The following is a 22,405-nucleotide window of genomic DNA, read 5'->3' as shown; positions in this document are numbered from 1 at the left end:
CACTAGAGACACTGCGCAAGTTTCCGAAAAAGAAGAGCTTGTGTTTTGTATCGTGTTGTTCAATGTCAGATCTTCAGCTTGAAACCACTTCTGCTCTCCCCACTACTGGGAATTTCACTCCAATAGAAGATCCTCAGCATGTTGCACAGGTTGTAGTTAACAATGAAAAACAGGAACAGTTGTATATCGACTTTGCAAGCGATGCCCTGCCCGTCGGTCTGGCAAGTTCTTCAACACAGATCACGACAGAAGGTACCGCGAACACTGAGGTACCGGCAAAGAGGATTGATCCTCGCCAACAATGGATAAACACCGACCGTACAAAGCCTTACTACTGTAAACTTTGTGATTTCAATATGGAAACCATAGAGGTTAGTGTAGTTTTGAAAAAAATTTCACTTCCGTACGTGAACGCCATATGGTGAAAGAACAGGAACCATAAGCTTAATATAATAATATTATGCATGGAGGGAAACACAGTGTCTTCTTGGGAATTCGGTGTCTAAAATGCCATTTTAATTTGATTTCTAAGATTTTCACAGGCTACAAATTTAACGTATCTGGAAAATATGCTACACTGTAATAATTACAGTGTAGCATATTTTCCAGATTAATTATTAATAATCCAACTTGAGGAGCATAAAGTCGCCGCACACTTGAGGAGAGAGCTGAGCAAACTGCCTCACGAGACATCAGGAGGCAATCAGCTGAGCTGTTTCCTCAAGTGTGCGGTTGAGTTTTTGTGAGAATTTCGCCTCGCAAGGCGAAATCTCAAATACCAAACACGACAGATATTTTCCTCACAACTGTGCAAGGCGAAAAAGTCATGAAAACTGAACCGCACACTTGATGAAACAGCTGAGCTGATCGCCTCGCGAGGCAGTTTGCTCAGCTCTTTCCTCAAGTGTGCGGCAGGCTTAAGTAGTTGACCAGGTTTGGAAGCTTGGTTCAATTAGCACAAATTTTTATGGTTGTTTTCACCTTTCTTCTAGTTGTTTCAGCATCACTGCATGGGTCCCCGGCACATAAAACGATCAATTGAAGAGTTCAAAATCAAAATACCAAAGCGACTGGAGGAAAGGGAAGAAAAGAAACCTCCTCCTGAATTCAACTGTCAGGTAGAGTTACATTTTGATTATTTAAAATATTTCTTCCCTTTACTGCTTGCCGAAGCTTTATACTGAAAGTTAAGGTGGCTAGCACAGGTTTCTATCATTTTCCAGTACTTATCCTTTCATGGATAAATACTGTAATGTGCTGTTATTGAACACAAAAGAAGATCACACAGTCAAGACACTAAGTCAAAACAAACAGCGACCATATCAAGCAGGATTTCAACTCTCTTTATAAAACCCATCATGCCTTGCTACTGACCTAATAGCACTTGATTTGAATGTCACACAAAACGTGATGTGAACATTACAAATACTACCACTCTTTATCAGTTGACACAAGAGTAATGGTGTCAATTGAATGCCCAAGCCTTGGTAAACTTGTTATGGTCATTTTCTCGACAAAACAGATTACCATAGTAACAGTACCTGTTAAAACACCCCTAATTTTACATTTTAAATGTTTATGATTAAAAAATGAACTTGGTGATCCACATTTTTGTTGTGGAGCTGCAATCAGCATGTTTACATGAAGATGCAACTTAATCGGTTTAGAGCCACCTTAAATTTTCGATAAAGAGTGTTAGTATTGATCTGTCAAATTGTAAGTGCTGCAAAGTGATGGAAACTGGTGTCGGCCATCTTAAGTGAAATCTCTTCGATCTTATTCTGAAATAAATATTCAGTTATGATAAAAACATCCCCCAGATAAATTGGTAATTTAAGTTATGGGATGTGAAACAAAACACCAGTGTTTTGACAATGCTGTCTCAGCCTCCGGCTCCAGCTGTGAGAATTTAATGCAGCATCTGCTGTAATGATGTGGGCTAATATATTACAGCGACACATTTTGCAATTTCCGCCTGTGAGAGATACAGCAGATTGTGTGTCAAGTGGTTGCCTACAGGAGGTTAAAAACAATTGAAAATTTTAAACAATCATCTCTAAAAGTGGTCACTTACACTTGAGGTGGTGGCCTATGGGAGGTTCCATTTTGGTATTTTGGAAAATTGGTCGCTAATGAGAGGTGGTCGCTTCTGAGAGGTACTTGTAGTCGCAAAGGGAGGTTCGACTGTAATAGTTGAGTCCATTAATTGTTGTGAAATGCAAACAAATGACTGCATTTGTGACCCTATTTGGGAAAAGCAGGCTTAACGAAAATAGCGTTGAAGCGTTTTTTCGTTGTAATGCATTTTTGACGCATTGAAAATGCGTTGAAGAACATTTCCATTGCATTTTGAAACATTGGCAATGTTCTTCAACAGAACTGAAATGCGTTGCAAGTCCATTTTCAAATTATTATTTTGAAAACATTGTCAATGCGATTTCAAACATTGACAACGCGTTCAATAAAACCACCGGCCGTTTGAAATCATTCATAGAACTGATGCTATTAGTTGTTATTAAATGTTTACATGAAACGTCTAGCACGTACGCAAACAACTCTAGCATGTACGTGTCGGTTTGAATTTGAGCAGAAACATCAAATACATGGTGTTTTCCTGTAATTTTGCAGAGAACGCAGCTACATGTAAGCGTAGCGAAACTATGGCTGCTGTTACTTACCTTTTTGGCTTCAGTTCTTACGGTGTTGAGCGAAAAAAAGACTGTCTGCTACATGCGTGTGTTTCAAATGACCTTCGATTTGAACAATCGATCGATTCTCAAATTTCACTGCATTCAAATTAACCGTTCCTTGGTGATAAATAAAAGGCAAATAAATAAAAGGTATTCGAAAATAAAAGGTATTCGAAAATTTGATCGTAGTAGCACTTTAATATTATTGTAGGTGTTATGCTTTATTGTGTATCGTTTTGACAAGAGATATTGTGTACGTGTTTATACATTTACTGTGCAGTGTAAGATTTTCACAGCTTATCACAGTTTGCAGTTCATTGACTCGTTTAAAAAAACATGATGTGAATGGCACATGGATAACAAAGGAATGTCAACATCTCGCAGGCGCGATCACGAATTTGAACTGCTGATACTGAATAAATTTTGTTCTGCGGCCCTCCTAAAATTGCTTTTACACTAGTGAAGATTAAACCCTTTTGCAGTCCTGTTATCAAAACGGTCAGTTCGCTAACCATTGCAATAAAACACCATAAAGATAAAAGGCGCAAAACGGGCCATAACATGTGGCACAAACTTGTCTGCCTCAGTGTCTGCTTCGGGTTGCTTCGTTATGTTTGTATAAAATCACCAGGGAAAATAAATAAATTTTCAGTAAACTGTTTGATTTCATTCATTCAAAAAGTCTTTGAAATGCCTCAAGCTGTTCACGATTAGATGCAACCTATGGTACAGCAATTTTGATCGTTCTTAACCGATCCTGACACCAGCCAGTTTTATGTTCCAGCGAACTAACCAGCTTCCTGAGGAACAGACCTGGAGAATTGAAGACACGAATTTGCGGAAACGAGCCAAATTCTTGCAGACTTGCAAAAATCACATGTAGAACCGATGGCAGCGTGAATACCTGAGAGCCTTGAGAGAGCGCCATAACCTTGTCCACAAGACAGCTAACTACCAAGTCAGAGTTGGCGACACAGTGTTAGTGCGATCTGACACCAAGAATCGCGGAAAATGGCCACTAGCGGTTGTCCAGCAGACTTATCCAGGACGTGACGGCCACATCCGTGCAGTGCAGCTGAGAACAAGTAAAGGAGTCTTAGAGCGTCCTGTTCAGCACCTCTATCCCCTAGAGTTGCAGTGTGAGCCCACAGTTCCAGCAGAAGCAGAACAGCAGTTGAACTCTGACGCGCCAATTTTCAGACCGAGAAGAGCCGCTGCGGCTGCGGCAGCTGAGAGAATCAAAGAAATTGCGGATGATGAAGAAACTGAACAATTATGTTAAATCATCATCCCAAGTCACGCACACCACGCATGCGACGAAGATTTATCAACGTAGCCTTGCCTCCTCGCTCTTGGTAAAAGATTGCGTTTCAAGAAATTTCACTCCTATTTAGTATTAATTTTTAAGTATTTCTGATGACGCCTTCACTTGCTACTCAAGGGAGTGCTTATCAATGGTTATGATAGAAAAATTATTGAACTACTCAGTGACAAGATTGCGGGTAAACCGTCAAACAAATCACGCCGTAACCATTATTTTCTTTTTCTGCCTGTCTATTTCTAGCGGGTATCAGCTGTTGCTTTGCAAAAGTTTTAGTGTAAGTTGCAGCAAATTGCTCTTTATTAATTAAACAAAATCAAGTTCCCTCAGATGCAGAATTTTGATGTTCAATTGAATTTGTTGATTGTGAAAAAAGTGCCATTGGTTGTGTTGACAATGTGTTTAGCTTTGTTGCAATGGGGCGCCGAACGTTCTTTGTTTTCAACGTTTGTGCGGCATTTGGGTCAAACGTTAGAAAAAGTTGCCAACGCGTTGAAAAACATTTTTCATCCATTCTTAAGCATTGTTTTGTTTAACATTGTCAACGTTTTTACAATGGACGGAATAACATTACAAATGCGTTGAGAACCATTATCAACGCATTTAAAATTCATTGAAAGTGCATTAAAACGCTATTTTTGTTAAGCTCGGTTTTCCCAAATAGGGTCACATTTAAGCTTTAAGTTATGTGCACAACATGTGTGAATTGATCAACTAGTCTTCTGCTAGAGTTTGGTGATGTTGTAGAGAAGCTTTTAGTCTAGGGTGGACAATTTTCAATTAGAGGCTAAATGGAAGCTGTTGTTTGCCATCAAAAGTGTATAGTAAAGCCTAAAATAATGCAGTCATTTTAATGCAGATTATAAGGGTGTATCAATAAATGTTTGTTAATTAAACTGAAACATGTGGTGTCATACAAATTGACAACTATATCAAGCAATTTTTTTGTTAAAATCTAGGAAATGACCTTCACTCCAACTGATAATCTTATTATGACATTCATTACAATAATGGAAACCTCTGGAAATTAGGAAGAGAAACTAAATCTTTGGACCAAACTTAATAAATTTGTCCTTCCTCAACAGGTCTGCCTCATAACATGCAACAGTGACGCCGCTTGGAACTCTCATCTTCTTGGACAAAAGCACAGAAAGGTACTGTTAAAAGTAATATTTAAACATTGCTTTTATTGAAGGGCTCAAACGTAACTGACCTAATATGTCACTTTGCACTTTTTGTGATAAAAATGGAAATCTTTAAGCAGCGGATAAAACATTTGAGCAACATTTCCTAAAGGAAGTCAAGGCCACATGCGAAAAATCTTGTGATTCTGAACTAAAACAACAAAAACTGATCTGAAGTGTGACATACATGTAGGTCAGTAATGCTCTGAGCTCTATAATAAGCTTAATAACAATATTATTGCGAGAAAGTTTAACCTACATGTAAAAAAAGTTCTTTTCGGACTCCTGAAAGGCCCTTTGAAATCTTAAAGGAGGGGGTGGAAGGTTAATCCAATTTCTGGCATAAACTGTGACAATTATAGTTATGGTAATTGTTCTTAAAATACACCTTTAGACTTTGTTAGTCTGTTCTCTTAAATTTCTCTTTATCAGAGTAAGGTACACCTGCAAAATTTTGTAATCCACTTCTCCTTTGACCAACCATCATAGAGAATTTGGTTGTCCGAAACTAAAAGAGCTTGCCCCCAATTTTTTTTTTTTTTAATTTTCACATAATGTCAACACTCTCATTTTCTTCCTCAACAATAACAACTCAGTTTGCATCTGTTTCTGTAGTTGTTCAGTAATCAGAAATGTGCTTGTCCCATGGACAAGCCAAGTGAAAGATTTACATTAAAGCAAACTTAATTTCTACTTGTCCCGGACAATCGGACATAATAATGTCTATAATAGGAAATAATAATTATAATTGTAGAACGGGTTATTTTACTAAAGTCTTTACAGTGGAACCTCTCCTTACGGACACCTCTCTATTACGGACAGTTCACTTGGTCCCTGAGAGACTGAAATCCATATAAAGCCTACTTCTCTAAAATGGACACTTCTATAATCCGGACACCTACATGCACAAATGTTTTCCTGTCCCCTTGGTGTCCATAATAAAAAGGGTTTGACTGTATTTTCTTTCCCTTCCAGGCCCTTGAGAAACAGGGAGCAGAAAAAGCCCAACAGAAAGCCCAGGAGAAATCTCTGATGATGAACACAATGAACAGAGGTTACATGTCTGGCCAAGGTGTTGGAAGAGGGATGGGTGTACGAGGAGGACGTGTAGGTCCTATACGAGGAGGGGCAGGGTACACTCCTGGACACTCGCGCAAGCCTTATGACAAACCGATGCATGCTGTCCAACAGCCCAGTCTTAGTGGTCCAATTGGAGCAAAGGACTTTGCGACATACCCTGAACCTTTGATAGGTAAGTCATTGATCAGAAATTCAACAGGCTTGATTTTCTACATAGGAGCTGAAGAACTTTGCAAGCAACAACTGACATTTATGGTGTTCTTTGCAATAAGGGACCATCCCAGACATGAAAAAAGTCATGTACAAGTTGTTTCTTAAGTGTATGGTTCCACTTCAAAGACTCCAGTCAAGGTACATGTATACAGCGCATGAAAATAAAATAGGCTCATCGGCGCCTAGATCTATGTTTTTAATATTTCCAGGGGTAACCCCGGCATGATTTGAAGGGGCGCACAGAACAAGGCCCCATATGACTTTTGATATAAGGTCAAATTCTTCTTTCCTTTCACGAGTGAACACAATGCAGTTTGGAAGGAGAATCTAGCAATTTTTCAGAAGTCACTTAGGGCTTTATTCCAGGCACCCCTCAGGACGCTGACCATTTTGCTCCCAAGATTCCTGGCAGATGTTTCTTCAGTGTTGGGATCTGTGCAATGCATATTCTTTCCAACAATGTTTACTCCAGTCAAGGATTTCTAGAACACATTATGCCTTCACATCACAAACAAAACTCATGCTCACCTTACTATAGACACATTCATGGTTTGCGAGTACACAGTTGGTGTTTCAGTGATGGGATCCACCGTACCAAAAAAAGTCAACTGGTACATTAACCCATTATTTTTAGCATATGAAAGCCCTAAAAATGCTCTTAAAAATGCACAGAAAAGTTCTTAAAACTTGAAACCCAGCATACACAATGTTGTTGGTACAGCAAAGATTTTTGCAAAAACTATGGCTTCCTAAATGTATGTGCCCATTAGCCCTCGGTGGATTATTTCATACATGTACCTTGCTTCTTTTTGGGTACCTCTGATGATGTCCTAGGCATGAATCAAAGCACAAATCAATACCTGTTTCATTGATTTAATACTTTGTTTCCCTCTCCACTTGTTCAATGACATATAATTCCAGTTAATACGGACAGGTACATGTACTTTGTGGACCTGGTATGGTCAAGGAATTGTATTCATTTAGAGGAAAAGTGTTGAGATATCATAAATGTTCCTAGACTTGTAACTTTCAACACACAATCATGTATCTCTTAGTGCTGCTGAAGGGAAAGTTAGTATAGAAGGATGAAGTACACTGTACCTGTACGGTAAATCCTACTCCAGTCCAAAGCATGGTGCTGTGTTACTTGCAACACAAGGTGCTCATTATGCATATATCTGCATATTGTGCAGAAAACATTGCCTAAAAATTTGAGAAAATAGATTGTTTCTTAATCCTGTCATTAGAGATTGGATTTAACAAAATGTGCTTTCAGGATCTAAAAAAATTAAAGCATTACAAGCTTTTGATTCCTTTGTGGAATCTTTTTCAAGTAAGTGAGATTAACCTATCACTTACCTGAAAAAGGTTCTGCAAAGGAATTGAAAGCTTGCAAATTTTATTATTTTTTTAGAGTGTGAAAGCTAATTTTGTTAAATTCTGATTGCCAAAAAATGTTTCTGCACTGTTAAAATAATCCCAATTCCACTCCTCCCTTCAACAAAATTGATATTATGCAATGACATCATTATGAGAGGTGACAGTCTCATTTGGCCCTTTTAACTGAAGGTACAGTGGTAGATGTTTGGCTCATTTAAGAATTAATGCTAAAATACTTATGCGCATGCTGTCTACTGTATTGCAGAAGTTAAGTATCAAACACAAGGAAGGGTGTTAGAGAAAAAACTGTTCCTTGATCTTGTCATATTATATCAAACAAAAAGGTTTAGTTGCTTGAACATAAATTTTTGATCCTGAAAACGAAAACCATTTTGTTTGGCAAGGAAGGGTGTTTCATTCAATTTCCAAACATTGAGAATTGAGTTGAAAAAAGAAGGCACAGCCAAGTTTTTTTTCAACCAGCTTCACGTGTTTGGAATTCAATGAAAATAATACTCTTTTTTGGGTGTTTGACAATTTTTTTTTTACAGCAGATTCTCAAGCCATTAATAATTCTTGGAGAAATTCAAAGCAAAAGTCTACCAATGTTTTGATAGTTTAGATCACATTTTCAAATCTCTTCATGGTAGTGATTTTCTTTGATTTCTCTTCATGAAAATTAATGTTAAAGAGTGTGAGATTGTCACAACAAAAATTGTCATGCATTGACTGATGCTTGCCCATATTAGTGGCAAGATGAGGTGGTGTTTAAAGTCCTAAGGTGTGATGTCACAAATATTTGAATTATTGAAATTATGGGATTTGTTAGAATATCTGGAAAGAGCATGATGAAAAATGCCTACTTGCCAAAAATCAGCATCTGATTGCAGTTTTGGGGGCGAGATGTTAGCTCTGTTATGCCCTCACTGGTGACTCCATACAAATCCTTCTAATTTTGTCTCAGTTCCGAACGTGTGGAACTGAGACAAAAAGTCTGTTTCTGGCTAAAGGCAATTCAACACTTGCCCCTTCTATGGTTATTTGTAGGTAGCAGTAGAAGAAGTTGGTCTGTTGAAAATGTACAGATTTGACGATCTCAATTAGATCAGATCAGATAATGATTGCTTGGTTTGTCCTTGGAAAGTACAATTCTTTTTGCCTTTTGTCATGTATAACTTACTGTACAGTACACTGGCATACAGTACCCTCTTCTGACTGGGGTAATTCAGTTCTGCTGAAAAAAATAGACTACAGTGTATCCATCAGCATTTTCTATGGGCAGTAGTCTAATTGGTTGTACCACATTGATTAGTTGCTCAGAGAAAACTTGACCTTGTAGTCTAACAAGACAGTGGACTCCACATATTGTACACTTTGGGGCTCTTTAAACTTACCAAATTATATAGATCCTTCTAAATAAGATCAATCTCAGATTAGTCCAAGGGCGCCTTCGACGTGGTCAGGTTTTAATTGATCTCAGCAATTTTAGCATGTCTGCACTTATACTGTAGGTCATACACTGTAGCATTCTGTGGTTGATCTTGGATCTTTCTAAGTGGCAAGTGTGAACAGCCCCATAGTGTTGTGTTGCCCTTTGTTTTCGATGTGTTGTCTGCTGATTGTCTCAACAGCACGTTCATATGTTGTGTTAATTTCAGGGTGAAAATGCATACTTTTTGGTTTTCATTTTCACCTTTTGACAATCTGGCATGTTATGCCACTTGTTCTGTTGCTGTAGGCCTGGAGTATGTCACAGAAATCCAGGTTATAGGACAGAGCCCAAGATATCATTGCGAGCTGTGTGACTCCAAATTTGATCACAACTTGAAGTTCCCACACCTTGTTGGAAGTAAGCATCGTTTCAATGTCCTGGTGAGTAGAGACAGCCTGTGAGTACAGTTTGAATTTCTTTCAGCACATCTACTGTAAGTGTACATGTACAGTAATGAGGCTGAAAGTATTTTGATCTCAGTGGCATGCAAGAATTTGCATGAACTGTCATGGAAATAAGATGCCATTGTAAGCTTAAAGGAGCCAGGTGTATTTTTCTGGTAGTTATGTTTCGTTCATTTTAAAAAAGCTCAATTAAAATATTAATTGCTAAAAGGGGAAGTATTTTCACCTGTTTGGTTAAAAATAGTAAAACAAGAACTTCACTTAGCTTCAATCCTGAACAACGAGAGGAAAGAAATCCGCATAATTCTTGAAAGGAACAATTCTTGATTTATTTTAGTGCCTTTTGGAAGCAAAAATTTCGAAAGCTTGAAAAATGGTAGCCTAACAAGTTTCAATCCATTCCCATCTACTCTGTCTCTGGCCAGAGGCACTAATCGACAGCTATTTGGGGTGATATTTTATCAAAACTAGTAATAGTTTGGTTTTGTTTTTTTTTTTTGACCGAAAACTGTTTTTGGGTTTTGAAATGACATAAATCTGTGTGATACTTATCCTTTAAAAAACATTGGCCCAGTCCGTTTTGTCATATATGGAAGAGAACATTCCATTACAACTGACAAATCAGGGTGAATAATCCAAGGTCATTTCTTGTAAAAGAAAAACAAAGATTCCCTTTATATGTAACTCTAAGTGCGCAAGATAAGGGCACATCAAGCAGCCTTGGAATCCAAAATTGCAAAAGTAAAAGTTCCCATATTACAATTTAAAAGCAACAGAATGATACTTAAATTGAAGAAACCTTTGCTCATTATTTTAAGGAGATATTTTCAACATTTATAATAACAAATTGATCTTGAAAATCTATCTTGGGCAAAGCATGAGCATAGTCATTCTGTTGCAAATGGTTAGCATGTGCAGTCAAGCAATGTGTCATATTCCCGACACATTATTATTTTTATTTTGTCATTAAAACGGATTTGCCAGGTGTTCTCTCCCAAAGAGTGAGAAGATCTGTATACATGCTGTGTTCTGCTGTTGTACATGTATGACTTTCATTTCAGTGAGTCTGTGGTGGAAATTTTTCTGATCCAGAAAAACCAGCTGCTTTGGGCTGATAACCAGAGTACACAGTCATAAGTACTTTCCAATCGACTACTTTAGATTGGAAAAGTAATACAAAATTTACATTGTAACACTAACAGATCTCACACATGTGTAAAACAGAATATTTTGTTACTGGAATGAAAGCATGTAACCACTCTCTTAATAAAAGAGAAAAGCTACATGTTCATGTACAGGCTTAAAGATTCAATTTACTGCACCGACACTTGTTTCATTTTGAGAGCCCAAGGGAAGGTACTTTTTGGAAACAAGATGCTTATAAGGGAAGGTCATCAGAAAATCCAAGGGGGATGGGGATCTTAAGAGCCAAAATTTTTGAAGCAAAGTATGAAGCTAAACTGGAATTTCCTGGGGGGAGGGGGGAGGGGGGGGGGTGCAAAACAAAAAACCTTCTGTGGGGGGAGTATGAATATTTTCTGGAGCTGCACAATCAGAGAGTGAGAATTGCTAGAAGCAATATAATTTCAGATTAACAATTTTCATTTGTACAGCAGTAGCATTTAATGTTACTGTCTATTATGGTACAGCGTAACTTGTCGGAAAGGGGTCATTTCTCTTTTTAGGGGTGCGTTTAAAATAGAGGGTGCTTATTAGAAAATAATCAATCATTGAGGTCACTTCTTTGAAATGACATGCTCATGGGAGATGCTAAATTGAAACATTACAGTAAACTCAGTCATTTAGCAGTTTGTCTCTTGGTGTTAAAAATACCCTGGACACCTCAGCAACAGTTTTGAAGACATCACTGAGCTTTTATCTGGGCAATCTGTCAAAATGCCGTTTGTAAACTTGTGTTGGCAAACACAAGGTTTTTAGTTTGGTAACAGTGAGATTATCCAGCAGAATGGTAGAGGAAAGATGACATCAAAGTGTCTTGCAAAAAAGGTAACAGCCAATTATTCCAGCATTTTTACGAGGTTTGTCTGTTTGAATTGCCACCCTGTAGTTGTTAGCAACACAAACACGACAAGAGGAAGGCAATTAAAAAAAAACAGATTGCTTCAAAATGCATCAGGAATAAGCTGTTGTGCTGGATACCCAAATACATTTTTCCGTCCTCTTTTCTCCACTATTGATCCTGTTGTGTAAACCTGCTAAAATATAAATGTTACAGCAATTCTAGTGCTTGGGAAAAGTTGAACTAGTCTTCAATCTGGCCAACTTGTTTTTCTGCATTGGTAAACCATAAATTTGGCGAATGAATGTCCCTCGAACATACAAGCACTATTTAGGTGGTTTCAACTAATCAAACCTCACTTGCGCATTTTGAAGGTGGCCCTGTGTGTATGAAGCTTTAGGTTGCCTTGAGAAATAAAACAAAATGGTGTGGCATTGTGCTACAATGTTTTGTAAACTTCTCTCAGTGCAACTTGAATTGGAAATCCAGAAGAAGGTTGAAAATCCAATACAACCTGTATGCAAGACAGTCCTACATGACCTTTTGGCGTTTACAGTTGTTTATCGGTGTTGTCTATCGAAGTTGTTTAGCTGTTGAGGTTACATGTATCTTTTAAAATTTCTGTTGGTCAAACAGAAATCAACCTGTAAAATCTCTCAACTGTCTGGAATTTCTTTCGCAAATTTATATTGTGTTCATGTCTTGTAGAGCAGATTATTGCTATTGCATTACCTCGCTTTTTAATTTGATAGGCAAAGTTTTCTTTTTCTTCTCTCTTAATTTCGTAATGAAAACTTCCCGTTATTACAGCAACCTTACAAATTAATAATCTTTTATTGTGCAAACAGAAAGAAAAAGTCCCAGACGTTGCCCAGAATATCCGTGGAGATGTCAAAAAGAGGTCGGAATTGTCCAGCAAGCTGCTTGAAGAAGCACATAAACTGGAAATGATGGAAGGTCGGCAGTCAGTGAAAACCAGAATGGAGAAAAGCCCATTCAACCGTATCAACAACCAGGCTGCCGCTAGAGGAGGCATGTCAGGAAATACTATGATGCAGCAAACATCAAGGGGAGGTGTGTTATCAGGGAATCTTGAGAACTCTTGTGAAAATACACTGTACGTCACTTACATACACTGTACCCTGGTCAGAGCCATGAAGCTGCAATGATGTTATGCTGCCTGGCCTGATCCTTTGCCACCCTCTGAGCTCTACCCCATGTGAAGCTCATGTTTTTTAGCTTACCATGTAAAAATCATTTCTCGGATTTTACTATAATTGACTCCTCGGCACATTAGGAAAATAAACAATGGAAACATGGCATTCCCTTGTTGTTTTATACAAGTACAGTACATGAAATCCGCGAAAATTTGTTCTCAGCATTAAAAATTAATATAAAAACCAAATTCACAAAAATTAATTTTGTTTCCACGTAACGCAAAAAATCGGTAATCTGCCAAATTAGACTCCTGCAAAAATTTCATGGCACACGGTATTTACCATGATTACCCACCTTTTTAGTTTTGAACTACCTGGTTTCATTTCCCCTGGTGGTCTGCAACAAACATCACAAGACTCTTTAATGCATTTAGAAAAAAAAAGTCATGCACTCACTCGAGGCGGGAAACTACATGTACAATACAGTTTGTAAGACAATTTACAGAAGACGTGCATTCATGCATTGGTAGATCACTCTTATGGATTCTCCTGTCGATACGACAGATCACTCTTAGACTGTAACTAAACCACTTGACTAAGTTGAGTTTGTGTTCCTTTATCATCTTCTTCTTCTTCTTCTTCTTCTTCTTTTTTTTTTTTTTTTCCCGTGGTCTCTGTTTTCTTGAAGTTATTTTTTGTAAGCCCTGGTATGAATGAGCATTCGCCTTCTCATCTCTTTTCTCTCGATACATGTATGGTGCTCAAGACAATATTCATCTTTGATGGTCGTTTTTGTTATTTTCATCAGTTGTATGTTTGGTCAAATTAGCTAACAACCTATCCTCGACAGAGGGGCACCCAACCATTACTTCCAGAACCGGAAAGTTGCTGCTTTCAGTAGGATGAAATTATCACAAAAACCCATCTTATGAAAGCAAAGTTTATAGCAAACCATAGTGGTTTTGGACTCCTTTTCCTCTATGAAACAATTAATGGGGTGCCTGAAAAAAGCCCTTAGTGACTTCTGATAAATTGCAAAATTCTCCTTCCAAATTGCCTTGTGTTTGCTTGTGAAACAAAAGGAGAATTTGACCTTGCATCAAATGTCTCTTAGGGCCTTGTACCGCAGACCCCTTAAATTAATTTTGTGGAAAGTTAAGTTAGGGATACCCTGTACGTGTGATCATGTTTTTCTTATGGGGAACTGTGACATTGTTTGTCTTTTAGGAGGCCAGCACTGGCAGAATCATAGAGGTGGAGGACAAGGAGGTGGGCGTGGCGGACAGGGGGGTGCACGTGGAGGGGTGCAAGGGTTTTCACGTGGAGGAGGACAGGGTGGTACACGTGGTGGTGGGCGTGGCCGGGGAAACCAGCAAGGAACAGGGTTCAACTACCAACAGCAGTCATCATCTAACAGGGGTGGAAGAGGAAGGGGTAGAGGTTCAGGGGCGAACAACCAGTCTTGGAATCAGGAGTTCTCTTACAGTTACACTCAAAACCAGGTATACCCTAGCAGTTCTTATGGTAATGATGACAGTTTTCAGTGGAACAGCAGCGGCGGCCATGGTGGAGAGTAAGTAATACTGGCTGGTGCCTGTTGGGTTAGTGACACACCAAGCGATCCTATCCTATCTTGGAGAATATAATGACCAGTATCTGACCTGCCAGATATCATGATTTCATACATTGATCATAGTGTTAAGTGAAAATCACCATCACAGTACCGAGTAAGTAGTAAGTAAAACTGTTGGTGCCCATTAAGCCAGTAACCCACCACTAGGTGGTTTTATACACCGATCCCGAAGAATATATACGCTAATATCTGACCTGCCAGATATCATGATTTTGTACTCCGATTATAGTGATAAGTGAAATTCATCATCACAGTACCGAGCAACCTCGTTACCAGGGCTTTGTCCCTTTAAAATTTTAAAGGGACAATGCCCTGGGAATGAGGTTGAGTACCAGGGTGTAAGATATACTGGCTGGTGCCCTTCAGGCCAGTTACACACTAGGTGATTTTATACACGCATCCCAGAGAATATACTGTTATCAGTAATATCTGACCTGCCAGATATCATGATTTCATACTCCGATCACCATGACAAGGAAAATTCATTTTTTTGTCCACAACAAGGTTACCGTCTTAGCCCTACATCTATTTAACCTCTGTTAACCGCAGCATCACCATCTTCAGTAGAACATCCTAAGTGGCCAGATTGTGAGAGAAACGAGAGCTCAGTTGCCTTGGTTATGTTTTACTGTACCCATTTGTGTCTTGTAGGGAGCGAATGTTACCTTCCGAGGCATTCAGGCCAAGATCTCCACCCAGGACGCAGAATCAACAACAGTTCAGCAATTATCATGAGAACTATTATGACGATTACTATGGCAGAGAAAATCAGAACGCTTCCTTCAGCAGCTCAAATTATGAGGTGATCATAACCTTTATACGATAAAGAAATTGAAAAATTGTCAAATACTTGTGAAAGGTTCGTGGCTAGTCTGACGCGGCGTTTCGTCTTGGCCAAGGGACTCTTCAGAGACCTTCAGAATTTACAGGCAAATTCGTTGAGCATCACGCCCAAAGTTAAAGTCAAAGTCAATTTCTTTATCGTATAAATTTCAACTCATATACGTGCGGTTGGGAATCCTTCTGCGATAGAGGGCCAGACTGCTAACATCTTGAATTTGCGAACGGGACTTTAGGCGTGATGCACAACGAGTTTGAGTTTGAGTTTTTATGTAAGAACTAGACCAGAGTGGAACTCACTTCCGGCTGAAGTAATAGACCAATCCAATGCAACTGAGGCATCAAGATCAATCTCACTTCTTTTTTATCCCGGCAGTGATTTGGTTAGTTTTTTCCTTTTATATTTGCGGTCATGATTTTATCCTATTGCAAATTATCCTTGTAACGCAGCTGCGGACATTACCACATCCTACCTCGAATCAGAAAAGAACGCTTCACACGCTCATATATAAATAGACGCTTTTTCCAATTCTTGTAGCTTTGAAATAGTTATAGTTGTTTTACCATTATTTTTACTACTATTGATTATTGTTAACTTGCGCGTCTGATGTAAGTATGTACCGATTTCTATTTAAGGACGGTGCCTACTAATGAAGAAGTATTTTTTGTGTTGATTATGGCTATGCTGGAAAAGCAAATCTTAGCAAGGGCAATTAGAATCCAAAAAGAAAATTGTAGGTAACCACGCATTTTTTTTAGAAATAATTAAGCAACAATAATTCCAAAGAACAGTAAAATACATAGCCATGTATGGTATTTTTTCTAAATTAAAGCTTTATTATCTCTGAAAAATGCATGGTTACCCCAAATTTTCTTTTTGGATACCAGGAACACTTGCTAAGTTCTGCTTTCTCCACATAGTTTTAAAGCGCACAAAAATATCCCCGTATTAGTAGGCACCACCCATAGGAAACCCGAGTATCTCGAGATGCGCAGAACTTTTGCGCAGTAACAAAAGTAGGCACCGTCCTTAATAAAGACTGCCTATTTGCTTACTTGTAGATGTAGATGTACCTAAACCAGCCTTACCTGTATCTTGTCTCTTTTATTTTCTCAGTCAGGTGACTCATATTCCAACCAGGACACATATCCCAGACAAAACACAAGTGAACAACAGCTTCAGTCACACAGTCAAACCCCAAGTAGCGCCAGTGCAAGTGGAACTGGGAGTAAAAGCGTAAACCTTCTTCAGGGAGCAATCGCAGATTTGGTGAGCGTTGTGACACTTGATTAGAATTATCTTGGGAAAACCACCTTTTCTTTCTGCGGATCAGCACAGTTGAACCATTCCTGCAATCGTTTTTACCCATCCACAGTGGCACTTATCAGGGCACCAGAAAACTACCCCTGACGGTTGAAGGCGGTTTCGCCCTGTTCGAGTTCGCCCCCACATTTCGAGTTCGCCCTCATCGTTCAACCGAGTTCGCCCCGTAAATGTATCGAATGACTTTCAGTTGAAATAAAAAAAATGTTGTCTTTTCTGAAAATTGTAACATATCTCAGAGGTATTTAGACCGTTCAGTTTTATCTTGTATTTCCGTCCTTTCAGGGAAAACTAGTGAGCAGTGAAGAGGATGCGTCTGTGGCGCTGCAAGTGTCCAATGCTTTAACACAGGCTTTACTTCAGTTCCGTATGAACAACTTACCACAAGAGGTGTGTACAAACAAGCCTATTGAATAACATCAAACATGACCGCTTCCATTCATTTCAACTAACGTAACGAAAGGACTCCATTCTGAACACTTCCTGTTAAAATCTAAAATCTAAAAACTTCTTTCATTCGGACTGCGCTCGCGTCAGGCTTACTTTATATGAGGGGGAGGGGGTGCGGGTGCGGGTTCGAGGACCAGAAACGTCCTCCACGGCGTGCGAAAATTTTGATTTGAATGGATAAAGACAGGTACGTAATTCGGGGTAGTGAGAGGCCATTCAAGAGACATTATACATAATAAAAGGACATTGTAAAAGGGGTATTTACTAAATTGGTGTACAGGCTCTGTGACTGTCACTAAAAGTCAACAGCAGGGGAGAACCCGAGCCCTTATCTTATTTTCAGAGAAATAAGGGCCGAACGGCGAAGTTTTTTTTGTATTATATTTGAAACGTATTCACTTGCCATCTTTCGCGATGTCCTGGATCAGCCCCTCTTCTTTATGAAGAGATTTATGATAACAAAACACCCACGACCAACAGGAAAAGTCCTCTGGGCCTGTTCATAACAAATATTAATAACTGAACTTTGCCAGATTACATTTCTGGATATAATAATCGTTTCTCTTAACTGTAAGATGAGATGCAGTAAAGGTGTGTAGAGTCGCACTTCGGACGTACTGCACCTGTTACTGCTGGGAATGGGTGTCCCTATGGCTCAGCGGTTTTTTGTTTTTTGTTGTTGTACACTGTATAGTGCTCTACCCATTATGTCGTCAGCCATGCGTAGTGAGTGAGTGAGTGAGTGAGTGAGTGAGTGAGTGAGTGAGTGAGTGAGTGAGTGAGTGAGTGAGTGAGTGAGTGAGTGAGTGAGTGAGTGAGTGAGTGAGTGAGTGAGTGAGTGAGTGAGTGAGTGAGTGAGTGAGTGAGTGAGTGAGTGAGTGAGTGAGTGAGTGAGTGAGTGAGTGAGTGAGTGAGTGAGTGAGTGAGTGAGTGAGTGAGTGAGTGAGTGAGTGAGTGAGTGAGTGAGTGAGTGAGTGAGTGAGTGAGTGAGTGAGTGAGTGAGTGAGTGAGTGAGTGAGTGAGTGAGTGAGTGAGTGAGTGAGTGAGTGAGTGAGTGAGTGAGTGAGTGAGTGAGTGAGTGAGTGAGTGAGTGAGTGAGTGAGTGAGTGAGTGAGTGAGTGAGTGAGTGAGTGAGTGAGTGAGTGAGTGAGTGAGTGAGTGAGTGAGTGAGTGAGTGAGTGAGTGAGTGAGTGAGTGAGTGAGTGAGTGAGTGAGTGAGTGAGTGAGTGAGTGAGTGAGTGAGTGAGTGAGTGAGTGAGTGAGTGAGTGAGTGAGTGAGTGAGTGAGTGAGTGAGTGAGTGAGTGAGTGAGTGAGTGAGTGAGTGAGTGAGTGAGTGAGTGAGTGAGTGAGTGAGTGAGTGAGTGAGTGAGTGAGTGAGTGAGTGAGTGAGTGAGTGAGTGAGTGAGTGAGTGAGTGAGTGAGTGAGTGAGTGAGTGAGTGAGTGAGTGAGTGAGTGAGTGAGTGAGTGAGTGAGTGAGTGAGTGAGTGAGTGAGTGAGTGAGTGAGTGAGTGAGTGAGTGAGTGAGTGAGTGAGTGAGTGAGTGAGTGAGTGAGTGAGTGAGTGAGTGAGTGAGTGAGTGAGTGAGTGAGTGAGTGAGTGAGTGAGTGAGTGAGTGAGTGAGTGAGTGAGTGAGTGAGTGAGTGAGTGAGTGAGTGAGTGAGTGAGTGAGTGAGTGAGTGAGTGAGTGAGTGAGTGAGTGAGTGAGTGAGTGAGTGAGTGAGTGAGTGAGTGAGTGAGTGAGTGAGTGAGTGAGTGAGTGAGTGAGTGAGTGAGTGAGTGAGTGAGTGAGTGAGTGAGTGAGTGAGTGAGTGAGTGAGTGAGTGAGTGAGTGAGTGAGTGAGTGAGTGAGTGAGTGAGTGAGTGAGTGAGTGAGTGAGTGAGTGAGTGAGTGAGTGAGTGAGTGAGTGAGTGAGTGAGTGAGTGAGTGAGTGAGTGAGTGAGTGAGTGAGTGAGTGAGTGAGTGAGTGAGTGAGTGAGTGAGTGAGTGAGTGAGTGAGTGAGTGAGTGAGTGAGTGAGTGAGTGAGTGAGTGAGTGAGTGAGTGAGTGAGTGAGTGAGTGAGTGAGTGAGTGAGTGAGTGAGTGAGTGAGTGAGTGAGTGAGTGAGTGAGTGAGTGAGTGAGTGAGTGAGTGAGTGAGTGAGTGAGTGAGTGAGTGAGTGAGTGAGTGAGTGAGTGAGTGAGTGAGTGAGTGAGTAAACAAACAGGACCGCAGTACGTGCACAGCACTACCCACATAAACACAATGCGTACCTATTTTTCTTGTTGTTGTTGCTAGCCATTAATGCTCGTGGGTAGTGAGAGTGGGGAGCTTAAGTAACGACGACGGCAACGGCAACGAAAACGTCTCCTGAAAATATATCTTTATTTCATTTGTGCCACTTTGCGATCGTTTCAACTCGCTCAACTTTTACAAAAATGGCGAACTATCCAGGCACCAAATTGGTGGGAGTGGCATTCAAGTTAAGAAAGAAAATGAAAAATTCACCATTGTGCGTTCACGTTCTCCACAAAACCTTAAATGTGGTCATTTCACGTTGTTGTTTTGTGGAGGACGACAAAAGAAATGTACCAAAGTTCATAACGCAAGTGCAGAGCGATTGCTTTTGCTTCTTAAACCTATTGTTTTGGAGCGTTGTCGTTGCCGTCGCCGTTGCTTAAAGCCGGCGACACACCTGGCGATTTTATACGCCGATCGAGGCGAATTTGATCGCAAGCGATTTTCGCCAACGATTGGTGTGGACACACTTGGCGATTTTTTCGCCGATTACGGCAGTTTTAAGAATTCATGTGATATAATCGCCCAACCTGATGGGTTGACTTTACTGGCGATTCGCAGTAATGACCGTAGAAAATCGCGGGAACGCGCACACTTGGCGAATGCCGGCGAATTTAATTGCCAATATCTGACATGCCAGATATCGCCGATTTTATACGCCGATCGCGGCGATCGGCCAAAAATTGCAATCGCTGCACCGGGCACTCCTGGCGATTTTCGTCGATCGCGGTGATTGGCGTACAAAATCGTCAAGTGTGTCGGCGGCTTTAGCTCCCTAAATTCTCTTCCAACGAAACGTTGAGACAATATAGGGACCAAGCTAGCCCCAACCACTTTAATATCTTTTGTTTTGCGGATCAAAAATATCATAGAAACAGAGTGAGACGCGATAAATTCCACTACGCCATCACGATAATGAGACGTTCGGTTTTTATTATTATGATCAGCAGGGTGCTACTGATAACAGTGCAGGAGCTGGAAGTGCTGCAACACCTATGAACGCTGGTACATGAATCAACGTAAGTAAAAAGGCCTTCGTAAAAGCGGGATTGACAGACCGACGATACAAACAAACACAAGGCTTACCAGTCGTTTCGCACTCACGGACGATTCATGCTCAACTCGGACGATTTTAACCGATCCAGGCAGAATTTGTGTAGCTTGTGTTGCGCGTGCTAAAAGCTGACACAAGCCCAAACCGAGAGCGATGATCATCTTGTTATGTTTAAAACACGAGCAGCAGTGTTTTATCGGGATTTAAAACCACGAGGCGCAGCCGAGTGGTTTTAGACCCGATAAAACACGTGCTGCGAGTTTTTTGAACAGCTTCAAAAACATTCATTGGAAAAGCGTGTGGTTTGTCAAGAGAGTTCATTACAATGATGCTTTTGTGAACGTTGGAAATGAGCATGTTTTTCTCGTATCGATTTTTAAAACCACTCCACGTGATGTTTTATCGACCATTTGATAGGTCAATGGGCTTATGAATTATTAATACGTTTTGAAGCGTAGATCACAGCTTGAGCTTGGGCCACCTGTGGTCCTTCACATACCAAATGCTAATCTTTTCTTTCCTTGTTCATCTTTCTGCAGGGTAGGAGGTTATCAAAACGGCTAAATGGAGTCAATCGAAGTTAACTCCTCAAGACTTGTTTTGTCTAGACAAGAGAACAACATCGGTGTCGGTTTTAAGTTCTTTTTTTCAACAAGATGTCGCGTTAAGTTATTTTGAACATGTATTTGAAATTTTACGTGAACTTTTAAACTGACTTTACGGAGAGATGGCATGTGATAGTAGAGTATTAAAATGCATGAAGTAAAAAAAGCACGTTTTATATTATGAAAGGTGTTTGTCATCGTGGTTTAAAATGATAGATGAGTTAATCGTTTGTCTCACGATTGAGTCACAAAGATGTGGATCGCGACGTTTCGATCGCTATACTGCTGGTCTTCATCAGGCGATGGTGTCGACTGATTGCGTGACAGTATAAGTAGCACCTTGGTTTGTGTTGATTGGTGCGTTTTGATCCTCTCTTAGGCTGTTGTTGATTGGGGGATTTCGATCCTCGTCGTTCAGACTAGAAATTGTTACCTCGGCCGTTCGCCTTGGTACCGATCGGCTGCTGTGTTGTTTGATCGTGGGCATCCACGCTTCCGGAATTTCAATTCCATTATCCCTATTGATGTTGTCAGGGTGAAGTCTTATGTGAATAGCCTCTTTAACCCTACGGGTGCACCAATGTGGGTCTCGGTCAATAAACTTAACCTCATCCCAGAGCGGATAGTGGCCCGTCGCATTGCTGTGTTCTGAAACGGCGGAGGATTGGATTCGAGCAAGCCGTGTCTTTCGTGTTCCTTAATCCTTTCATGCATAGATCTTCCCGTCTCTCCAATATAGACCTTGCCACACTCACAGGGAATCTTGTAGACTACTCCGTCTTGTTTTGCAAGGTCGACAGTGTCCTTAGGTCGCACTAGGTGTGATCTAAGTGTTGTGTCAGATCTGAAAACTGTCCCTATGCCTTGCTGTTGTAGGCAACGGCGAAGAGCCTCTGATAACCCTTTGACGTATGGTAGCACCGCAGTAGATTTAATTTCAGGCTCAGGTTCTTTTGTGGCTGTTTGTTTCTTTGTTTTCGTAATGTTTTTCACAAACGTAAACGGATAACCGTTAGAAACAAGAGCTGATGAGAGGTGTTTCTTTTCTTGCGAGATAATGGATGGTTTAGGTATGAGGTGTTTCGATCTATCGTTCAGGCACTTGACAATACCGCGTTTTACAGATTGCGGGTGGTGTGAATCATACGTTAGGTATTGGTCAGTGTGTGTAGGCTTTCTGTAAACACTGGTAGAGAGATAGCCATCCGAATCTCTAGTTACCAACGTGTCAAGAAAGGGTATGGTGTTGTTGGTCTCAGTTTCCATAGTGAAGCGGATCGT

The 22,405-nt window shown here is 40.3% G+C and overlaps 1 protein-coding gene across 4 annotated transcripts; it reads left to right on the top strand.

Annotated features, from left to right (window-relative positions):
* The first annotated feature begins 7 nt into the window (after positions 1-7).
* On the top strand, positions 8-21,310 carry LOC146474055 (uncharacterized). Of its 4 annotated transcripts, none has more exons than XM_085117340.1 (12): positions 8-371; positions 993-1,118; positions 5,097-5,165; positions 6,171-6,447; positions 9,607-9,740; positions 12,633-12,858; positions 14,169-14,514; positions 15,226-15,376; positions 16,532-16,684; positions 17,024-17,128; positions 20,416-20,484; positions 21,059-21,310. In XM_085117340.1, exons 1-11 carry the CDS (start codon positions 63-65, stop codon positions 20,476-20,478), a joined length of 1,959 nt encoding a protein of 652 aa, XP_084973466.1. In that variant the 5' UTR covers positions 8-62; the 3' UTR covers positions 20,479-20,484; positions 21,059-21,310. The 4 variants fall into 4 exon arrangements, with proteins under 4 accessions (XP_084973466.1, XP_084973463.1, XP_084973465.1 ...); XM_085117337.1 differs by having other exon boundaries at positions 20,413-20,484; XM_085117339.1 differs by having other exon boundaries at positions 20,413-20,484; positions 21,064-21,169.
* The last annotated feature ends 1,095 nt before the right edge of the window (positions 21,311-22,405 follow it).

Source organism: Pavona decussata, unplaced genomic scaffold, assembly GCF_977016875.1.
Source record: "Pavona decussata unplaced genomic scaffold, jaPavDecu1.1 SCAFFOLD_91, whole genome shotgun sequence".
Classification (NCBI taxonomy): Eukaryota; Metazoa; Cnidaria; class Anthozoa; order Scleractinia; family Agariciidae; genus Pavona; species Pavona decussata.
This window is presented reverse-complemented; position numbering and strand designations above follow the sequence as displayed.